General features: G+C 41.4%; 1 protein-coding gene across 1 annotated transcript; it reads left to right on the forward strand.

Annotated features, from left to right (window-relative positions):
• The first annotated feature begins 264 nt into the window (after positions 1-264).
• Positions 265-19,242, forward strand: LOC127000344 (protein ILRUN-like). Its single transcript, XM_050863963.1, has 4 exons — positions 265-546; positions 1,847-1,966; positions 3,453-3,682; positions 4,916-19,242. Exons 1-4 carry the CDS (start codon positions 392-394, stop codon positions 5,212-5,214), a joined length of 804 nt encoding a protein of 267 aa, XP_050719920.1. The 5' UTR covers positions 265-391; the 3' UTR covers positions 5,215-19,242.
• Positions 19,243-19,662: the final 420 nt, after the last annotated feature.

The following is a 19,662-nucleotide window of genomic DNA, read 5'->3' on the forward strand; positions in this document are numbered from 1 at the left end:
TAGTTTTGGGTCGGAAATCGGCGAACATAGGAAGCAGAGTACGACAATCTGGCACATTGGTAAGAAATCGAGTATGATACCGAGGGGTCATGTTACAATTTCCGACCCCAAAACTGCTTTCATCACCCAAATGACTCCCTTCATATATGGTTATCGCTTAAATGGCTAATTATTGGTGTTTCTTGGCAACAGTTATGGGCCAGAAACCGGTAACTACGCGGCTCTGAGTACGACAATCTGGCAAACGTGAGTCCGAGGGTTTGTGTTATCGTGTACCTGGCAGCAGTGGGTCTTGCTCTGAGGCATCAACAAAGTCCCCACATTAAGGGAGACTCGACCCCAAAAACTCCCTCGTAGGTCCCCGCAGCGCTTGGTGGAGGCAGCCCCGAGGATGGAGGTGGACGAGGACTTGGAGGCAGGTCTGCTGAGGCAATTTAACTGCATGCTGACCACTGACAAGGAAGTTCTGATCAAAGAATTGCAGACTTTGGTTGGGGCGCATCTCAACGAACACACAGCCAGATTTTACCTGGAAATGAATGACTGGTTAGTATTTCCACCGATTTCAAAGCATACTCGCTCTATTTTCCCTTGATAAGAAGATGTCAATTGTGTCAGTGAGCGGATTTCTATTTGTAACGTACGTATGGACGAATTTTCCTTATGTGGGTCAGGGTCAAGGAATTTCGTCGCCATGTATAAATCGTGGATATTAATTACGTCATAATGTCATTGCTTTTTTCAGCCCTACCAGCCACAGCACCTTGTCTCTGCCTTGTCGATTTCACATGACAGGTCTAAATGCTACTGTCACCAGGGCACATGACACACCTCCTTCTTCTTCTTCTTTTGACCTGTTCCGCTTTGTATATATGCATTGTGGGTATTAATAACGTCATGTCATTTTTTTTTTTAGCCATATCAGCCACAGAACCTCGTCTCTGCCTTGTTGATTTCACATGACAGGTCTAAATGCTACTGTCACTAGGGCACATGACACACCTTCTTCTTCTTCTTCTTTTGACCTGTTCCACTTTGTATAGATGAATTGTGGATATTAATTGCGTCATTATGCCATTGTTTTTTCCAGCCATATCAGCCACAGCACCTTGTCTCTGCCTTGTTGATATCACATGACAGGTCTAAATGCTACTGTCACCAGGGCACATGACACACCTTCTTTTTCTTCTTCTTTTGACCTGTTCTGCTTTATATCGCTTCTTTGGTCCTCTTCATCTTCTTCTTTTGACCTGTTCCACTTTGTATCGCTTCTTAGGTCCTCCTCAACACTTACCATATATACTCCACACCATACACTTAGATTCTTTACAGTGCACACTTATACACTTCACCCTGAACTGAGCTGTTTTCTGCTCTTTTCTTCAACTGACTTTGCTTTTCTATGTCCTTTTGTTAATTTCCACCATTACACTTTTCACTCCACTGATGACTTACCATTTAACTCTGTAACCATCTGACATCTGATAGAGAAACAGCTGTCAGACAATAATGTGTATCATCAGACTGGGTGGCGGAGTGCAGTCAGGAACATTGACCCCACATAGAAATAAGAGATGTTCAGAGAAGGATGATGGGTAACTAATATTTAGGTATTACTAGTTACTAGGTTACTAGTTAAGTTAGCTTAGGTTAGTTAAAACTTTTTAATTTATTTGATTTGTCTGAAATTTTTAATAACATTCAGTATTCACCATTGTATTTATTTTTATATAAGGAATTTGTCATCCCGTTTTCTTGGTATGGTCTTTGAAATAGATATTTTTTTAATTTTGTTTCAGGAAAAGTAGACATTATTATATAAAATGAACACGTGTGTGTCTTTCAGGAACCTGCAGGCAGCCGTGTGTGCCTACTTTGACCTGCAGTCGTTCAACAAGCTGCCTCAGATGACCTTTGTGAAGGACATCACCATAGGGGAAGGCGAGAGTGTGCCGCCCTCCACCAAGTAGGTTTGCTCTGCTGCACTACAGAACATACTCTAGTAATGAAAATGCCAGCAGTAGTAGAAGTAGTAGTGTCTGTAATAATAGTTATAATTATTATAGTAGTAAGAGTAGTAGTAGTGGTAATAGTATTAGTACAGTAGTTGGTAATAATAGTAGTTGTGGTATTATTATTACAGGTTGAGAATCCCTTATTCGAAGTTCCTGGGACCGAAAGTGTTGCGAAATTTGGATTATTTCGGATTTTGGAATATTTTATCTATCTGCAGGCCCTTTTGACATTTTCAACAGTATCTTTACACCACAGAGCATACAACATGCAGTAATCACATTGAATAACAAGCAAAGGTGTTACTGTGATGACTGCTGACAATAAACTAATGCATAACAGCTCACTAGGGGCAAGATTCTCGAAGGTTACGTTGTCGTAAACCTACGTGGTCTTAACTTAAGTCGTCCTCACGATTATGATCAATCATTCAAACAAATCTTTTGTTTATAATATCTATACCAGTTTGTAAAAGAGCAAGTGGCCATACCAGCAGTGTGATGTCTGCCACATATAAGTCAGTGGCCATCTTACTTTTCACACTTTGATCCACAACCAACGACTTCACAGACATCATCCTGACACTCCCACTTGATATTAAGAGAAACTGAAACCATTATAACTTTTCCAAAGAAAATATGCTTTGCAATGGCTTCAACTCCTCTCTCAGCTACTATTAAATATTTTGTTTTTATTTTTATGCAGTTTCTGAATCTGCACAATTTTATGATTCTGTTGGTAATAGATATATGACCAATGTCAAATAACAAGAGTCAAAATTGTCTGCGAATGAAAATGTGCCTTGAGAACAGAGAGTCAGAGTTCACCATTTGCATCCTAGTGATTTGTTGGTAGCTCCTGCACTGCTTGTGATAACTTGTTAATCCCTTGTGACAAGCTTCACTGATTTGCAACATGACACAAGGTTTGTGAAAACTCAAATATGTGGATACTCCCAAGCTCTTGTGAGCACAGATTTGATAAGTACTGCACCATGGAGTGTTCTGTGAATGACAAGACGCAACCTGGAGCTCTCTCCCTGCCCTCACTTACCGCTGGGTAGTTGTCATAGATATTCACGATTATTTGTTATATTTATATTATTTGTATGTTAAGGAAAAGAAGCAGCATTCACCAGGCAGAAAGTAGGTTTATCCTTTTAAGTGTTGCAAGCCTAGTGTCAGATTTTTTATCAACTCCTACCAAAAGGCAAACATGGAAAGTACCTTAAAGGCCTCTGTCCTAAATGCCTTACTGGTAATTTCTGTCTTACTTGAAACTTTAAGATAATTTAATCACTTTATTTAAATACAGGAAGGGGCTTATAATTGATCCCCAAAACATAATCTCACGTAAGGCTTGGAGATGACTAGAACCACCAGTGGTCACATGCCTCCTCCTTTAATACAGCCTTATGGTGACCCTCACCTTACCCTCAGGTTCATCAAAACGTGGCGCATACAGAACACGGGCGAGGAGGGATGGCCCAGCGGCTGCTCCCTGGTGTACACGGGTGGAGAGCAGATGGGAGCACCACCCTGTGTGTCAGTGTCTCCGCTTGCTGCTGGGGAAATGACTGATGTGTCTGTGGAGATGACATCACCGGCCTGCACTGGTCTGTACTCCTCCAAGTGGCGCATGACCACCGCTCAAGGCAGCTTCTATGGGGGTGAGTTGATGATAGTAATTTTTGTCAGTAACCTCAGTATGTGAGTTTAAGTCATCAAAACTGTTCATTGATGTTATATTCTCTTCCTGCAACTCTGTCAAAACGATACGCACTTTATTACAACAACTTCATTCCCTAAGTCCTCACTTGTTTATCAGGACAGTTGAAAGGGGGCAGCTGCCTCAAATCTTTCAGTAGTTATCAGATACTATAGTCGGTTCCATGAGAGCTGGCGGAGATTTTCCTTCAGGGGTGGACTCGCGGACTTGTTATCATTGCATGGGTGATGGTACTGCGCGCTTATTGGCCAATTCTTAACTTGTTCTGATGCGCATAAAATTGACTTTGTATTCCTACCAAAACCCTTTGTGAGTTGTGAGGTAACAGATTGCACCGATAAAAATTAATGCAATAATATCTTTATTGATAAGTATGTTCCTTTTGAACTATTATAAATTAATCTGAAACGACATTCATAACAAAACTAAATTAGAACTGCACATAAACGGACAATGTCCAGCGACTGGAGCGACTGTTGAGGGCAGACCTTTTTTTTTACTACTTTTTACTACTACGAAGTGCTAGGCTAGAGTCAATTAACTCATTTATTGTAAGATTTCTTGGTATATTTTTAGGCCTGGCTTAGTCATAATTGTAGTGATGCTACAGAATCATAATGGTAACATTGGCCTAAGGCAAGAACCTTCTCATTTCTTTCATAGTCCTATCATTATTCCTGAGATGTGTTTCTAATATTTATGGGTAATAAACTAATAATAGCCATAAGGAAGAGCAATTATAAGAATAACTACATTTATATACAAATAGTGTTGATTTTAAGAAGTAGCAGAAAGCGAGAGATATTAGGCTATGTCACAGCAAACAAACCTGTCGTAGCTTAGATCTAGTAAACAACAGCCAATGAGCGGCGCGGAAACCGTCGCTCAAGCAATGAAGCCAAGTCCATGAGTCCACCCCTGAAGGAAAATCTCTGCCTGCTCTCGTGGAACTGACCATAGCATTTTGGTGAAAATATAGCATTTCATCGATTCTTTTTTCTCATGTGGGCAATAATATATTGAGAGCCTGTGTCATAAGCTAAGCTAAAGAAAGAGCGTTGCTACAAGTCAAGGCAGTCATGACAACACTGTTTTGCTTGTTCTTGAGACTCACTGGACCAGAGTAGAGTCTTGTTCTCTGATATCTTATGTAATGTGCCATTTCTCATTTCAGATACCATATGGGTCATTGTTCAGGTGGACTCTGGAGGCACCTTGGCACTGATGCAACAGATGGTGAACCTCAAAGAGTTGGGAGGCAGCCCGCCACCCACCTCCATCACCCACACCACCACCACCACCAACCCCTTTGCACCCACCCATACCCAGCCTCACCACCAACCCAACGGCAACCTTATCCCTCCACTACTACCCTCCTCACCCCCAAGACCACTCCAGGACCCGTCACTAGGCATCCAAGGCCCTGTGCCCCCCTCTCTGCCTAATCAAGATGAGGACACAGGCATGAGTTAGTAGTGCAGCAGAGTTTATTCAAGTGTTGTTGTGTTTTGTCCCTTGCCCTTCCCCATGTTAACCTCTTGTCACCTTTTCTGGCTTACTTAGAACTCACAGACAATACCCAAGAAACCCAAGTACCAAGACCAATTACTGAAGAGCACGCTGTCATCTTGAAACACGTCCTGCTTAGCACTAGACTGCCCTGAACTTTGTCCCTGCATTAAAGAATCAAGTTCTCCAACAACCCTGCCCAGAAAATAGAAACAAAATACTGAAGAACATACTGCCATTTGGAATATTTCTTGCCTGATACTCAACTGTCCTGAACTCCATTATCACAGAAGACAACCAAGTCCTTCAGCAGCCAATTGTAAAGATGTGCTGTAATATGGAGCACTTCTTACATCCTGCATGGCTGTCTAGAACTCATGACATCACATAGCACACCCAAATACCCAAACAACTGTACCCAGGAGATAGAGAAAATACTGAAAGCCATACTGTGAATATAAAATGGAGGAGAGCCATAAAGCGTCCAATCACCCAGGAAGAGTGAAAATGGACATTAAATGAAATGATGATGATGATGATACTGTGATTTGGAATGCATCTTAATTTTACTCAACTGCCCAGAACTCTGAAGATATATCATGAACCCAATTACTCCAACATCTGCACCCAAAATACTGCAAGAATACTGTAATTTGAGCATAAATGACAGTGAGGTGATGGAAGCAAGCGAACCAAACTCAGCCAATGCAAAAAGAAAACAATCCATAACTTAAAGGATGAAGAGGATTATGGAGCAGCAGACAATACTACCACTACTAGCGCCCATCCATCCCACTGACCCTGCCTTGGCCCATCTCTTTTCACAGCAAGGTATGGGAAGACTAGGGATTAGAGAGAGGGGGGACGAGAACAGCTTCTGGACCAACCTGACTCATGATTATGTTAGGGTTGGGGGCTAGGGATCAGAGAGAGAGAGAGATTTTATGTTTACTCATTGTCATTTTCAAAGCACATATATTTGTAGGATAGTTAAAAAAATATTTTCCCAATTCTGACAAAAACTGAGCTTTATGAAGAGATAACTTGATGACCACGAGATACATAACTCTGCTGTAGATCCTCATGTAAAGGTTCAATCTCATATTAAAGATGCCTCTCCCCTTCCATTATAAAGGCTGTGACAGGTTCAGTTGAGGAGTAAATGAAGTCCCCAAGGAGAGTAGCATCCATGTGTAATGGTGGTGTTTGCTACTGTTGAAGCACAAGAAATTGGTGTCAAAAAGAGGTTGAAATAGATTTGGATTGCAACAACAACATCAGATTCAGCTTCAAAGCTGTGCCCAAGGGAGGTAGGAGGGTCAACCCTTTACGAATAAGCCACTGAGGTATCTCTTTGGCCAAGAGGATTTCGGAACTTTTTTTGCATCTGCTCCGTCATTACAACTTTAACCCCTAAAAGCCGGGGATGTGACGTGAAATCAGTTCTCCCCGTATGGCAGTGTTATGACGTTTTCCTGAGAGTTGCTCACTTTCCATTATCAATTTCACGGCTCTACCTAAGCCAATAGCTTTAAATTTATGAGCATTCCCTTTTCCATCCTTCCTCTTCAATCTGCCACAAACCCAAAATCTCGACGTCATGTGTAGTTTCTGTGGTTCTTTTACCTCGCAGCAGCCTGTATTCGGCACGCTGCGTAGGTTGTGTGTGCCATGGCATAGCTGCGGCTCTCCCCCTCCCTGCATGACACTGCTGCATAGCTCCTTCATTACCCTCATATTCTTAAATTGATAACCCTGAAGGGTGGCAGGGGCCTCAGTATCACTTTCACCATCACCATAATGAGATTGATCTACAGGATGACCACCAAAGTGAGTTTGCACAATAACAGGGCTCAGCCTTCCTGATAAGACAAGGGGCTCATGTTCAGTGATGTTACCGTTACTGTCTTCACCAATAACACCACTTTCAAAGCTTGAAAAAGTCACTTTCAGCTCTCTCCCAATTGTGCTTACACTGAGCTCTTTTTGGAGCAAGAGGAGGCTTATGAGGAGTTGAGGTCACTGGCTGTGGGCACTCAGACAAGGAAGATTAAAAAAAACGCTCCTCCTGCCATTGGTAGTCACAGAAACACTGAGAATGGCACGGAGGAGTTGTGTGGCAGCCTAGAAGTCACGCTGACCCATAAATCCCCATGCAAACTTCAAAAGTACTGTGTAAAAAGGCAGACCAGAAAAACCTGTCACCCTCCCTTAACCTGGCAACTGGGAAAACCCATCACCTGCCCTTTAGGGGCTAAAGAAAGGTTGAAAATTTGACTTTTGCACAAGTCTATATAGTGATCATCAGTTGGCACTTCCTACCAAGCTGCTACAACCAATAACATATTATTCGATCTCATAATTCATACTTGTCATGCTTGTGGCCAAAGCCGGTTTTGGGGATCTTGGGTTAAGCCCGAGTAACAGCACCCTTTGAGCTATCCACTGCTGCAAGTGCCAAACCACCACCCCAGGAGACAGGACACAGCTCCTGCCTGACCCCCAGTACCCATGCACTGCTGGGTGGAGAGGGACAGGGTGAAAGAAGACTGTCTACACTCTGCCTAGAAATCAAACCCAGGATCTCTTTGTTGTGAACTGAGCATGCGAATCACTGCACTATAAAATACTCGATATATGCATGATATATACATAGAGAAACTTTTTGTTTCTCTTTTTGTCTCCATGGTCTTGATGGTGTGTTTCGTGTGATAGCACAGTCACTTGGTACCCAGCTTGATACTTCTATTCATTATCTCTCTCTAAACTTGTTACACATTTTTCTGACCAGATTTTTACCTATTTATTAGATGCCAACTCTAGAGTGAAGAACTGATGGTAGTGACTCATAGAAAGCAGAGGTTTATCCATGTAGATTATAATTAATACCAATGCCAAAATTGACACTCATACTTGATATATTCTCTAGAGACAAGCAAATGGGTTTTTCAGACCAGATTTTTACGCAATTAACATAAATCAGGAAGAAGACTGTAGGAAGACGAGTAATGAGAATGGAAGTACAAGTGAGAAGGAAGAGAAGGAGAAGGTGGGTGAGAGACAAAAGATCAGTGAGCTAATAGTACAAAACAGACCACAGTGGAGGAGCCTCACACACATCAGTGACCCCGTTAACTTGGGACAGTAATGCTGAGAACAGATACAATTGCAAAGAAGGGCTGATGGTGCTGGTTTTGAAAGAAGTGGAGTGCCACCAATTCAGATTATATTATTACTTTGCTGATACATACTGATGCTCACAGTAAATATCTTCCCCTTTAGACACTTCCATGACTTTCTTCCCCTTTATTTTCTTCTTATGACTCAAACTCTTTCCTTCTGCCTCCTTCCTATGACTTTCTTTCTTCCCTCTTTACTTTCCCCTTCCTATGACTCAAATTCTTTCTTTTTACCTCCTATTTCTTCCTTCCTATGACTTCAACTTTATTTCTTCCCTTGGTGTGTCTCCTTTACTGTATTTTTTTTATGTATCAGTTGAAAATAGCAAATATCAATCCCCACAATAAGAAAAAAGTGAGCATATACCACTACTACCAGTACAAATATATGGGACACCCCTTATAGAAGTATAACAAGGACTGGTGACCCTTCTCCCCAATGACAAACTCACTTTTTGCTCAGTGGACAGGCCAATGCCCAAGTAGACTGGGTTAAATCTCATGACATGCAGAAAGACACTGTCTCTGCAGCACACACAGGACAGAACCATTTTCATTGATCTTCGGTGACTAGTGGCTGAGTGGAAAGAAAGTATTACATCTTATGACAGGCAGAAAGGCTAGCATATACATATAGAACAGCACCATTTTCATAGATCTCCGGCAACTAGTGGCTAAGTGGAAAGAAAGTGTTGTATGTTACTGGTGTATTTTATGGCATGCAGTAAGATTCCAAGTCTCTTCAGCACATACAAAATCTCACCACTCTCATAGGCCTCCAAGGGTTGAAGTTTACCCTCTGTACATTGGCCACCTAAGGCGGCTAACTTATCCAACTGAAAGAATTATCTAGTATGCTATAATTTGCTTACAACTTTTTGATCCCTACAAAACAGGTTATGTAAAGAGTCAGAACAAACCACCTTCTTTGACAAGTAACTCAGTAATGCAATTTTTATTCAGATTTGTTGAAAGTTTTGTTATATTCTGGAAGGGTTAATAAACTTTGGGAGGGATTCATAGGTATTCAACTTTATTAACTTGAGAGGCTGCCTGAAAAAAAAAAGTAAACTATTACCCTTGAATTTCTAGCGATGCAAGTTGGCAGAACCTCTGTTTCTGCCATTGCCTGTGACTTGCCGAGAAAACCTTATGACATGCAGAAAGGTGTCATGCCTTCTCTCTGTTGCACCTAAAGACTAGCAATACTGTCCTGGATCTCTGGTGACGCAAGTTAGGAGAAAGAACATCATTATCGGTATTGCTTGTGCCTCCCCAGGAGGGTCATTCTTGTCTTGTGATGTAGCCAAGAGATCAGCATTAAGTCCACCTGCTCAGTATAATGCTCACACACTTCTCTATCATCTCTAGTGATTAAGCTAACTGCATATTCTCAGAGAGGCTCAGCATAATGCTCTATTCTGTCTAGTAATTAAGTTAATACATAGCATATTCATGGACAGGCTCAAACTAGTGTTCACACTTACTCAGTCTTACTAGGGAGAAAAGAGACTTGTCAATGTACCAAGAACCAATAACTAACTAATGACAGTCTTACTAGAAAGGAAAGTGACTCGGCACTAATGAGAATCAATAACTGACAAAAAGTGACTTAGCAATGTAACAAGGGCTAAATGACAGTCTTATGAGGAAGGAAAGTGACTCAGTACTGTAACAAGAATCATTACTAACTAATTGACTGGCCCATCTTAATGCTCAGACACCCCCTCAGGCTTAAGATAGAGGTAGACAAATCAACATTATAATAAACCTACAACTGACTGACTGTCTAAGCTACTGGTGCATCACAATTAGAAGCATCAAATTTTTCCTGATTGAAGTTGGAGCATTGACTTATCAGTGCAGCAGTGTGGAGGATTATGTGAAGTTGTCAGTTTACTCTTTGTCTAACTTGTTCAACCTGAACACCACACTTCTTTATAGCTGTAATGTGAATTCCTATGAGGCTGCTATTTTGGGGTTGCGGTTTGTGGTCAAAGACTGGATGTTTTCCTTAATAATATGCAGTTGTAATGGCCCTAGACGTGGATAAAGACTCCAAAGACAGCTGTAGGGTACCATTAGCTTTATCTTGCAATGCAAGATATGGCAAATTGCTTCACTCACTCACCGCCTATGCTCCCAGCGGTCCTGCTGAGCAAGCTCCCACGCAGCTGCCCTATCCATCCCAAGTCCTTCCTGGCACGATCAGCTGACTTGCCCCATCCATGAGTTACGTGGGCATCCCTTTGGTCTCCTCCACTCAGGGTTGTCTCGCACAGAAGCAACCCTGTGAGCAGGATCAACGTCTGGGAGGTGTGCCTCGTGCCCATACATCTGGAGTTAGCATTCATGGACTAAGCTGGTACAGGCCTTGATGCAGTTTCATAGTCGCTGGTTCAACTTCGACACAAAGTCATTTCAGCAATGCCACATGATCCTGTGAAGCACTTGGTACCAAAGGCATTGACACACCTCTCAATCTCAATCATACAGTAAGACAGGGAGCACGAGCAACTTAAAGATTTGAATCTTTGTCCACCTGCAAAGATATTGAGAACGCCATATACTCGTGTTGAGTGAGTCCATAACATTGTGGGCCAGGCCAGTCTGTCAAGTGACTTCCTGGTAAGACCCACCATTGTTATGCACTATGCTACCAAGGTATGGGAAGCTTTTGGTGACCTAGACATCCTCACCACGTGCAGGAGCAGACTGAACTGTGTCAACCAGCAAGATTCAAAATGACTGGACCTTGGCTTTGGCCCAGGAGACCTTCAGTCCTAGAGTTTTTGCCTCCTCATGAAGCACATTGAGAGCCATCACCAAGACCTCAAGTGATTCTGTAAAAAGTACAGCATCATCCGCAACAACACTCTCCTCTATATTCCCCATTGACTCCCTCGAGGCAACGGCACGCCACAAATAAGACTGATAAAAAATCCTACGAGATCCAATTATACGTAACCTCATCCTTCTTCATTTTTTGTATTTTGAATTTTTTTGCACATATACAATTGGTCACATCTGAATCAAATTATGGTTTGGTCTTTTTATTTCTTTAAGTAAAGCTTATAAAATTTCCAGCAAAGATCCATCAGTATATTAGATTTTAGGTGGATGGTCCCCTTTAGGACAGCATGTGGGTAGTCTTGGGCCACTCGGAAGTGACTGAAAAATCTCAGCTTGAGGCGGTGGGCAGGACTTGAACCCGCATCCTCCTGGACAGGACGCCAGGACGCTAACCACACAGCCATCTCCTCCCCAATTAGCGCATCATATAAGTATTGGAGCATCGGTATCAGTATCGGCTGACAAGTGGGTAACAGTAGTGGGTACCAATGCAAGATGGCGCCACTATAAACACTCGCCTGCGCCAGAACGGGCTGGGCCGACCATCAGGCCCCACCGGGAAGAAGCCTTGGGCCGACCATCAGGCCCCACCGGGAAGAAGCCTACCGGCGCAATAGGCCGCGACGTTAAAAAAAAAAAAAATAAATAAATAAAAAAAAGTATCGGTATCGGCCAACATCGTGGTATGTACTGGCACATCTCTAATTTCTACTTCTTGAAGCACATGAGAAATTGATCAATTCTGGAGAATAAATATCTTTCCCAACAGTCTGCCCAGGAACAAACAGTATTGGCTATACACGCAGCGGCAAACACAGCCACCCGGAGAACTGTCAGAGGTACTTTTCATAGTGAACTCGGTTCTTTTTTTCTATTTCATGATTCCAGATTACAAGTTAGTGTTTGGTGCCAAATGTCCAAACAAAGTGCCTACTGGTCAGGAAAAATATATTTAACCCATTGCTCGTAGGTTGAAGACCACCTGTCAACCCAGACTCTAGATTCTCTCTCTAAAGAGAGGCTCAAAGATGAGCTCCAGGGGGCAGTGTGAGCCAAGCAAAATAGTGCCACTTTAAACCATCAGGCCTCACCAAGAAAGCCTACTGGCACCATAGGCAAAAAAAAAAAAAAAAAAAAAAAAAAAACTGATACTGATACCAGTACTTTTTTATTATGATTACGTATCTGTAAGATTATAAAGTAAAGAATAACGTGTATTGGTCTTGAATCGCATAATAAATAAGCCAAAAAAGTATCGGAGTATCAGCCACATTTTCACTTTGCCGACACCGATACCGATACTACAAAAAAAGGCCGATAGTGCCGATACCAATACCGATTTTATCAGCACATCTTTAGTAGAAATACCTCTTTTTGTGCGCTGGCACTGAGGTTTGAACCACCTCCCTTTCAACCACTGCACTGCACTCAAAACTGAGCACTCCACAATCTCCATAAAGTACTTATCACATTTGCAGTTATATATAAATATAAGTCAAAGTACAGTGTTCAATTCACACTTTTGTAAAACATGAAAAATATTGTAATCTGTAGCCACAGAAACCTTCCACACTGCTCTGGACAGCAACTAGACACTGTCTCATACAGGGACTTTATAATACTATGAATTCTCATTGACACTCATGGGCTCAATATTAAGTCAAGTTGATTTGCATAGGTTTTTCATAACATAGGGAAAGGCAAGGGAATCACTCAGTTGACATTAGTTGTCATGTTCTTGAGAATACTGTCACTTTTCCATCAGCCTTGTCACCACTTAACTTTGGCTGGAGCTCCTCTTAGGCACCACCTCAGGCAATGCACAGCCCCAGAAAAAAGGATTAGGTCATTCAGGTGAACAGAAGAGTAGTGTATATCATCTAGTATTTTACCTTCAGTAGCCTATCTCTTATAATGATTATCAGCAGCTTTACTCCTTTTATATCCTAAGAAAACAAGAATTATGGAGAACCATTTACATTTGTTTTCCCTTATGTAGTAAACTTAAAATTTTTTCCAAGTTTTCAGTCATTACACAAATTCATCCTTTTAATCCAGTTGTAGCAAGTGAGAATTATACTCTAATTGATTTTCCATTATATTTACAGAAGTCACTAAATGTGGTCTGACTGACTTATTGAAGTCTCCTTATATCATTGTGTGTCCTTGAGAGATACAATACTCAAATAAGGCTGAGACAAGATGTGGATTTTGTGGGATGGGGAAAGGAACCTAATCCTGGAATCTGTCAGTGTGTTTGTAAGAGGAAAAGTAGGAAAGATGTGTGACAAGGGCTACTCACCTGATTGACCTTTCCTGCTCACTAGTTTATTAGAGGGAAAAGTTCAAAACGGACCAGAAAGGCTTTGACAGCAGCCATGTCAGCCCTCACTCTATGCATTTTACATAAGAATGAGGCACTGAGGAATTCTTGAGGGTGTCATAGGTCAGGAGGAAGAGAGGAGGGTTAAAGGCAGCATGAAAAGATAGTGAATGAAAAATGAAGGATAAATTAGGAGCATTTGGGTCCTGCCATTAGGCATAGGGGTCGCAGCATCTCACAGTGACTCAGATTTCAGCCATGTTTGTGTTTGGGTGTTTTATTTTTTTGTGTTTGTGTGTGTACTCACCGTCTTGTATGCCTGCCATGCCCTTGTGTTTAAGGGTCAGAGTGCATCAGTACTAATAATACAAGGTTAAATATCAGCATCCCTTGAGGACTGGAGCGTAATTGTCAGTTAATGAGTAGCTGTGCAGGGACAGACTTGTTAGTTCTCTATCCATGTAACAATTGTGCTCTGAATTAAGCCAACATCTTGTCTGATATATTTAGCAGTGCAGTGCTGTTGTACTGTGTTAATAATATTCTAGCACATAAATCATCAAACACCATGCAGCACTAAATCATAAATCTGAAACAGCAAGTTGTATGAAGAGAAGGAAGGATGTGTTGATATTATGAATTGACTTGGGAAGGAGTGGGACGTAAAGAAAGCAAAGGTAAGAGATATAATATCATTCCAAGCTAGTTGAGTCATGAACTGGAGTTCAAGGCAAAGCAACTTGATTGCTAAGAGAAGGAATGTTATGGTAGTATTCTGAAAGGACTTTGGTTAGGAATGGATTGTAATGAACATAGGACTATTGCAAACTAGTTGAGTCAGGAGCTGGAGCTCAAGAGGAACTAAAGGTAATAAGAGGACACAGCTCAATGAAATTAACTGTTCACCATGAAAAAAATGTAAACAAGAAGCAAACTTACAGGTTAATGTGTGGGGTAGTGAGGGATTGTCTTAATACCAAAGGGACAATATGCCAACACTGACAGATTCCAGCCTTGTGTACAGTGCCAAGGTCTGTTACTTTATTCATAAGATATCCAATGAGAAAAAAATATATATACATACATGTATATGTATATTGACAATGCTGTGATTTCACCTACTCATGCGTATGAATGAGGACATGTACTATGTACTTGAATCTTACACACACACACACACACACACACACACACACACACACACACACAGGGGCATGAGGAATGAAATAACTGCTCTGGTAGCTCAGTGGTAAAGCTCTGCCCTGCCAGGCTTCACAACCTGGCAGGTGTGGGTTTGAGCCCTGCTCAGGCCAGGAATTTTCCACTGACAATGAGTGGTTACTGTCCTCCCTTGAGCAAGGGCGATGTGATGTGTGAAGGTCCTGGCAGTACCCAGAGATCGATTATAACGAGCCTCGTTCTAATCAGGAGGGTACTTTCTGGCAATGACGAATCCAGATAGTGATCAGGCTGTGGGAAAATCACACACACACACACACACACACACATTAGGAAAAGAATAGAGAAAGGTGACATAATTACAGCGTTAAGGGTAATGATAGTCATCGGAATTGATAGTAGGCTGTTATAAGAATGAGAGTGACAAAAGAACTAGAAAGAAATTACAGAATATGAGGTGTTTGAAAGACATCAAAAAATAGTTTTACATATAGATGCACTGAACTGTGGAATGGCCTGGACAGGGAGATCCTCCAGTCAAAATCTGTACAGGAGTTTGACTGATTAAGACAGAGTGTAGGTCATTTCCTGTATATAACATAAATACACACACACACACACACACACACACACACACACACACATACACACACACACAGGGGCATGAGGAATGAAATAAGGGCATAGTTTCTAGAATTCACCATCTTGTTTGCCAGTACATAATAGTCTATATGTGTATAAATATTTTTTACAATGTTAGAAATTTTAAAAGATAAACTATATATATAGATTATTAATATTATTACCATTAAATAATTATTGTTCCTTGGTCTCCTAAGATATTGTGGGTCACTTATTTAGCCTGGGATAAAATTGGGTTCACTTCATACTGGATGCAATGCTGAGTATGCTGTGGGCACACACTCGCAATGTCTGTTAAGTGACCGTTCACACCGAAAGTGATGTTTACAAGCATTACTTTTGATTCTAAGTCTTATTTTCAGAAAGCACTCCCACCCACAAAGCTTGAGTCATAATTTTGATCAGGCCTATGGTGAGGTCTGGTCACTTCCTTGTAAGATGCAGGATGTAGCACAGACCTGAAATCTATAAAGTATCAGCTTTCCCCATTAATGATCTGAGAGGAAAGTGAAATCTTTAGTTAATGATACATAAGTGAGAAGTGTTATAGGTAAATTTCAGGTTTACATAAGGTTTGCTAACCACTACACCATGGAGCAGCCATGAGAGGAAAGAAGGATAATAATGTGGGAATTAGAATTTGCTTATGCTTAAAGGGTATGGATAAAGTAGAATATCAGAGTTAGATAAAAAGTCAAATTTCCTTCAGTGTTCATTTTCTTCACCCTCACAAATGCTCTAGTAGTCATGGACAGAAATAGAATATTGCAATTAGCTAAAGTCTTTCCCAAGCAGTAACCATTTCCTTCACCCCAGCTAGGCTCACAAACACTAGTATGCATGGATAGAAGTAGAATGCTAAAATTAGATAAAACGTCAATTTTCCAAAGCAGTGACCATTTCCTTTGTCCCAGCTTACTTTCCATATGCTTTTGTGTGCGTACCTGAGGAAAGCTACATTGACAAGTACAGCTGAGGAGGTGGTAAACTTTCTAGGGGCTGCTTTCACAGTCACTTTGTTTGTTTTGATCGTTACCAATGGCGGCAATCGACGCTATAATTTTCCACGTGAAACTGGCCTATGGGATAGTGGCGGCTGCAGAGGAAGGGAGACCTGTTGAGAATGTGTGGTAAGGTGCGGGGCTAGGCTAACCCCGCAGCCGCCACTACCCCATCGGCCAGTTTTACGTGGAAATACTATAGCAGCGATAACAGCCATTGGTAACAATCAAAACAAACAAAATGACTGTGAAAGTGGCCCTAGGTGTGTAGCCATGCCTCTCTTGTCAGACATGAAGCATCAAAGCCGGTGTGAACGACCTCTGAAAAAAAAAGACGGAGTTGGAAGCCACGTCGCTCTCCATTCACATCAAAGTTGCATCACATCCAGTATAAAATGGCCTTTAGTCAGTTCTGCGGTGTGTCTGTCTGTATGCATGTCTGTGTCCGTCCATATTACTGGGGTTACACGAGCAACTCTTTGGGTGTTTCTTTATTTACACTGCATTGTATTCTACCATGTTTTGCTCTGTTCTGTGCATTTGCTGTGATGAAAAAACAAAAATATGTAAAGTCTTCCCTCAGAGATGTTATGTTTGATGATTGTTCTTTCCTAAACATCCATAAAAAAACTGCATAATGATATCACTTATTTCAAACACTTATGTCTGCAGAGAGAGAGAGAGAGAGAGAGATAGATACGTTAATTAGGAAGAATAAATCATCATAGTCTAGTATATATGAGGCATGCAAAATAAAAACCTGATTACATTTAAGGTTCAGAAATATATATGAAATCTTAAATTGTGTGATTCATCAGGTGTATATGTTACCAGTGGAGGACTTTCAAGGCAGTTTCCATGTAGAGGGCAGCACCATGCGTATAGTGCCTTGAGTCTTGAGCTTGCAACGTAACTTCAGACGGAGAGGCCGATAAGCAGAGTGCTGCCCTCTACATAGACTCGGTTTCGAAAGTCATCTTTGTTGACCTTGTATGAGGGAAGTGTATCCTTGACTGGTGTGTTTTCCTATTTGATGCTGTGCTGCACTTTTCTGTTTTTTTTATTATTTTTAATGCCCAGATAACTTGTATAAATGTATTAGTAAAATGGCTTTGAGACAGACTGTTACAAGCTCATCGCGAATTCACAATCCTTGAAATCTACAAATATGTAGTTATAGATATTAAATGTTATCATTTTATTATTTTTATTTGTTGGCTTTATTATTATTTTTTTTATTAATATTATTACTATTAATATTTGCAAAAATACTAATTGTTCAAAATGCAATGTTAATGTATTTTTCATTATTATTAACGTTGTTGCTGAGGCAGGATGCATAATGGTAACTATGGCAGAGTAGTTTTGGCAGGAAACAGCGAAAAGAAGCAACGGGTGAAGCAGGTATGTGACGTGGGGCTGTTCTTCACGACACCTCTCACCATGCTCCCCCTCTCGCTTATACCACCCCTACCATACCAGGCAACCAAGCCCTCTTCAAGTGTAGAGTGGGGAGAGGAAGGCAGTCTGAAGCCAGCAACCAACCATGCACCACTTTCTTCCTTCTGGTCCCACTGATGCGCCTGGGCCAGTAGCTTCAAGTAGGCCTTCAGTGACACTCACCCATCAAAATCCTGAGGCTTATGCCTACACATGCTCCTCTGGGCTGGAGAAGAGTTAGAAGTGAGGAGCATGGAAGCATGGGGAGAGTTGGCAGGAAGCGAGCCCGATTTTTTATTACGATCCACAGACTCAGGCTTAAGTGTTAGACCTGACATTGCTCGCTGAGAGTCGTCCTGTGCATCACTGAGCTCACTCTGTCACTTAGCTGGGTCACTGTGTATGTCAAGATTTGCGCTGCTTCCTCCAGCTTTTCTACTCCCCGTATCTCATTCTTCACCTAAGCGCACCTAAGTGTCAACTTTTTGCCACCTGCAGTGTCCTACTTATCTCGTGCCTCATATCATCCTGTACTTTTCTCTGTTCCTCTCTCATCACCTGTATGAGGGCCATCATGTTGGCCAGCGAGGGCCCACCGTTAGATCCTGTAGCTCCCTTACTGTCCGTCATTTTGCTCTTCAGACGCATGAGCTCCCTTCCCTTGAGCCACACAACCAGGTGGCAATCAACTTAGCACTCAGCTTTGGATTCCACTCCTGATACCAGCATTGCTCATGCAGACAGGTGGGAGGAAGGTGAAACACAAATTTCTTCCAAGCCATATATTGATCCCCACATACAATAATACTTGGCGGCAGTAACAAGAACAAAGGGGATGGGGTGACAGTAGATGCAAAGAGTGGTGCTTGCCTGGTGTCTGGCTTCACACTGCCTTCCTCTCCCTGCTCTACTCTTGAGAAAGGCTTGGCTGCCCGGTAAGGTAGCTGTGGTATGAGGGAGAGGGGTGACACGGAGTGAGAGGTGTCATGAAGAACTGCCCCATGTCACGTACCCTCTTCACCTGCTGCTTCTCTTCACTGCTCCATGCCGAGATTACTCTGCTGTAGTTGCCGCTACACACCTGCCTCCACAACATTATTACTATAATTATTATTATTATGATCATTATAATTATTTTTTCCTTCAAAAAAGTTAATTATGAAATTTTATTATTTCTTATATTTACTATTATTATTAATATATAGGACAATGGTTTAAAAAAAAGTAGCTAGGATATGTCTGCCAAACATTGCAGGATGCTCAGCTGAATTATGTGTTTTGCCAAGGGAATTTTCATTAGTGTTACATAGAGAATCAGTTTTGTAACAGATTCATGTTCAACATGTACAGACTAAAATTACACAGGATTTTATGACTTGGCTTTTCTTTGTACCTATTAGTGGATGGCAGTGGTAATGGATCAATGTAACAAATTCCTTAGATTCATACTTTATGAATGAAAACTTCAAATAGAGGTTAGGTAGACCTATGAATGGGGAGGACAGATGGTGAATAACTGATAGATCTCAGGAGCTGCCGTGTGAACTGATGCAGTCAATTCTTAAAAATTTTGTCTAGGTGTTTACTAACACTAAGGTTGATGTGTTGTTTTTCAAAGCAATGTGAGGGCAGTGTTAGTATTAATTCATTGGAACTAAGCCTGAAATAGTGCTGGACTTGTTACTAAAATATGATGAATCCTTGGTAAGGAGGTACCGTCCCCAACAACGAATCTGAAAATATTTGTATTCCTATACAATTAAAAAGGTAAAGGTAAAGTTGGAGGCATATGCTA

The sequence above is a fragment of the Eriocheir sinensis genome, chromosome 18 (assembly GCF_024679095.1).
Source record: "Eriocheir sinensis breed Jianghai 21 chromosome 18, ASM2467909v1, whole genome shotgun sequence".
In the NCBI taxonomy this organism is placed as follows: domain Eukaryota; kingdom Metazoa; phylum Arthropoda; class Malacostraca; order Decapoda; family Varunidae; genus Eriocheir; species Eriocheir sinensis.